This window comes from Condylura cristata, unplaced genomic scaffold, assembly GCF_000260355.1.
Source record: "Condylura cristata isolate star-nosed mole 26May11 unplaced genomic scaffold, ConCri1.0 scaffold00016, whole genome shotgun sequence".
NCBI classification, from domain to species: domain Eukaryota; kingdom Metazoa; phylum Chordata; class Mammalia; order Eulipotyphla; family Talpidae; genus Condylura; species Condylura cristata.
Window position 1 is genome coordinate 47,530,781 of NW_004567117.1, and position 1,308 is coordinate 47,532,088.

The 1,308-nt window shown below is 70.4% G+C and overlaps 1 protein-coding gene across 1 annotated transcript in view; it reads right to left on the reverse strand.

Moving 5' to 3' along the window:
* The window catches only part of ZNF516 (zinc finger protein 516), a 29,040-nt gene that overhangs the window by 4,359 nt on the left and 23,373 nt on the right, over positions 1–1,308 (reverse strand). Inside the window, exon 3 of the mRNA XM_004684044.2 lies at positions 1,171–1,301. Coding sequence (XP_004684101.2) covers positions 1,171–1,301 — 131 coding nt within the window. The remainder of the gene's footprint in view (positions 1–1,170; positions 1,302–1,308) is intronic.

A 1,308-nucleotide genomic window follows, 5' to 3' on the forward strand; every position in this document is an offset into this window, starting at 1 on the left:
GGCAGAGGACGGACCCGAGCCCGCGGGGCGAGGCGCGGGGACACGCTCCCTCTGTCGCGCTCAGGCCCCAGGTAAGCAATAGCCGGAGCCGCGTCCCGGGAGAAGGAAGCTGTGAGTTGTGACTAAAACATCACCTAAAACCAAACATAATAAAGTATCGAAATGTCTCAAATTTATAAAAGGTGGAAAAATGATGGAAGCCCCGTTAAATGATTACTGAGCTGCCCAGTGCAGAGGATGGCGCCAGCTAGCCCTCAGCCCAGGGCAGCCGCGGGTAGACGCAGGCGCACAGCGCCAGGCCTGCCCGAGCCGCGCGGGGCGCAGGGGCCGCCGGCGTCGTCCGTGTGCGTGTGAGTGTGCGTGTGCGCGCGTGAGTGCGCGTGTGCGTGTGAGTGCGCGTGTGTGGGAGTGTGCGTGTGCGCGTGGGAGTGTGCGTGGGTGTGCGTGTGCGTGTGAGTGCGCGTGTGTGGGAGTGCGCGTGTGCGCGTGGGAGTGTGCGTGGGTGTGCGTGTGCGTGTGAGTGCGCGTGTGTGGGAGTGCGCGTGTGCGCGTGGGAGTGCGCGTGTGCGCATGGGAGTGCACGTGTGAGTGCGCGTGTGCGCGCGGGGGTGGCTGTGTTCCCCGCGTGAGCGCCCGTGTGCATGCCAGTGCGTGCAGGGGGCGAGACCCACCACACAGCAGCGGGGCCGCGCTCAGCAGGGTCCGTCCTGGGCTCCACCGAGGCCTTCAACTGAGAAGCCAGAGCTGCTCGCTGGTGCACTGCCCTGGGCCTCCGCCCCAGCGGACCAGGCGCCCCGTGCGTCCTGGCGCGACACCTGCGCAAGGCTCCGGGCCGCCTGGGTGCAGGCTGCCCAGCTTCCTGGGGCCGAGGGCCCGGGGAAGGGCCCTGCACGGGCTCCCGGGCTGAGGCCCCAGTGGCGCCGCCCGGCCCACGCTGCCCGGGAGCCTGAGCAGCAGGAGCCAGGCAGCCCAGCGTCCCCTGCAGTGGAGCTGCCTGGTCCTGAGCTACCTGGCCCAAGGCCCTGGCCACCTGGGCGAGACCTACCCCCGCACAAGGGTCCCTGGGTGCAGGGCTCCCTGGAGGGCCTGGCCCGGGCCATCCCGGCTCAAGAACACCCGGAATACGGGGCGGGGCCACCTGAGCGCCTCCCAGCCGGCGCCAGCGCTCACCTGGTGCAGGGTCGGCCAAGCCCTCGTCTCCGCTCTCCTCCGCGGCCTCATCGGCCAGGCCGGAGCCTGGGGAGTCGGCGGCCGCACAGGCCGAGCCCGGGCTGCTGGGCTGGGAGGCGGAGTCGCCCTCGCTGAGGG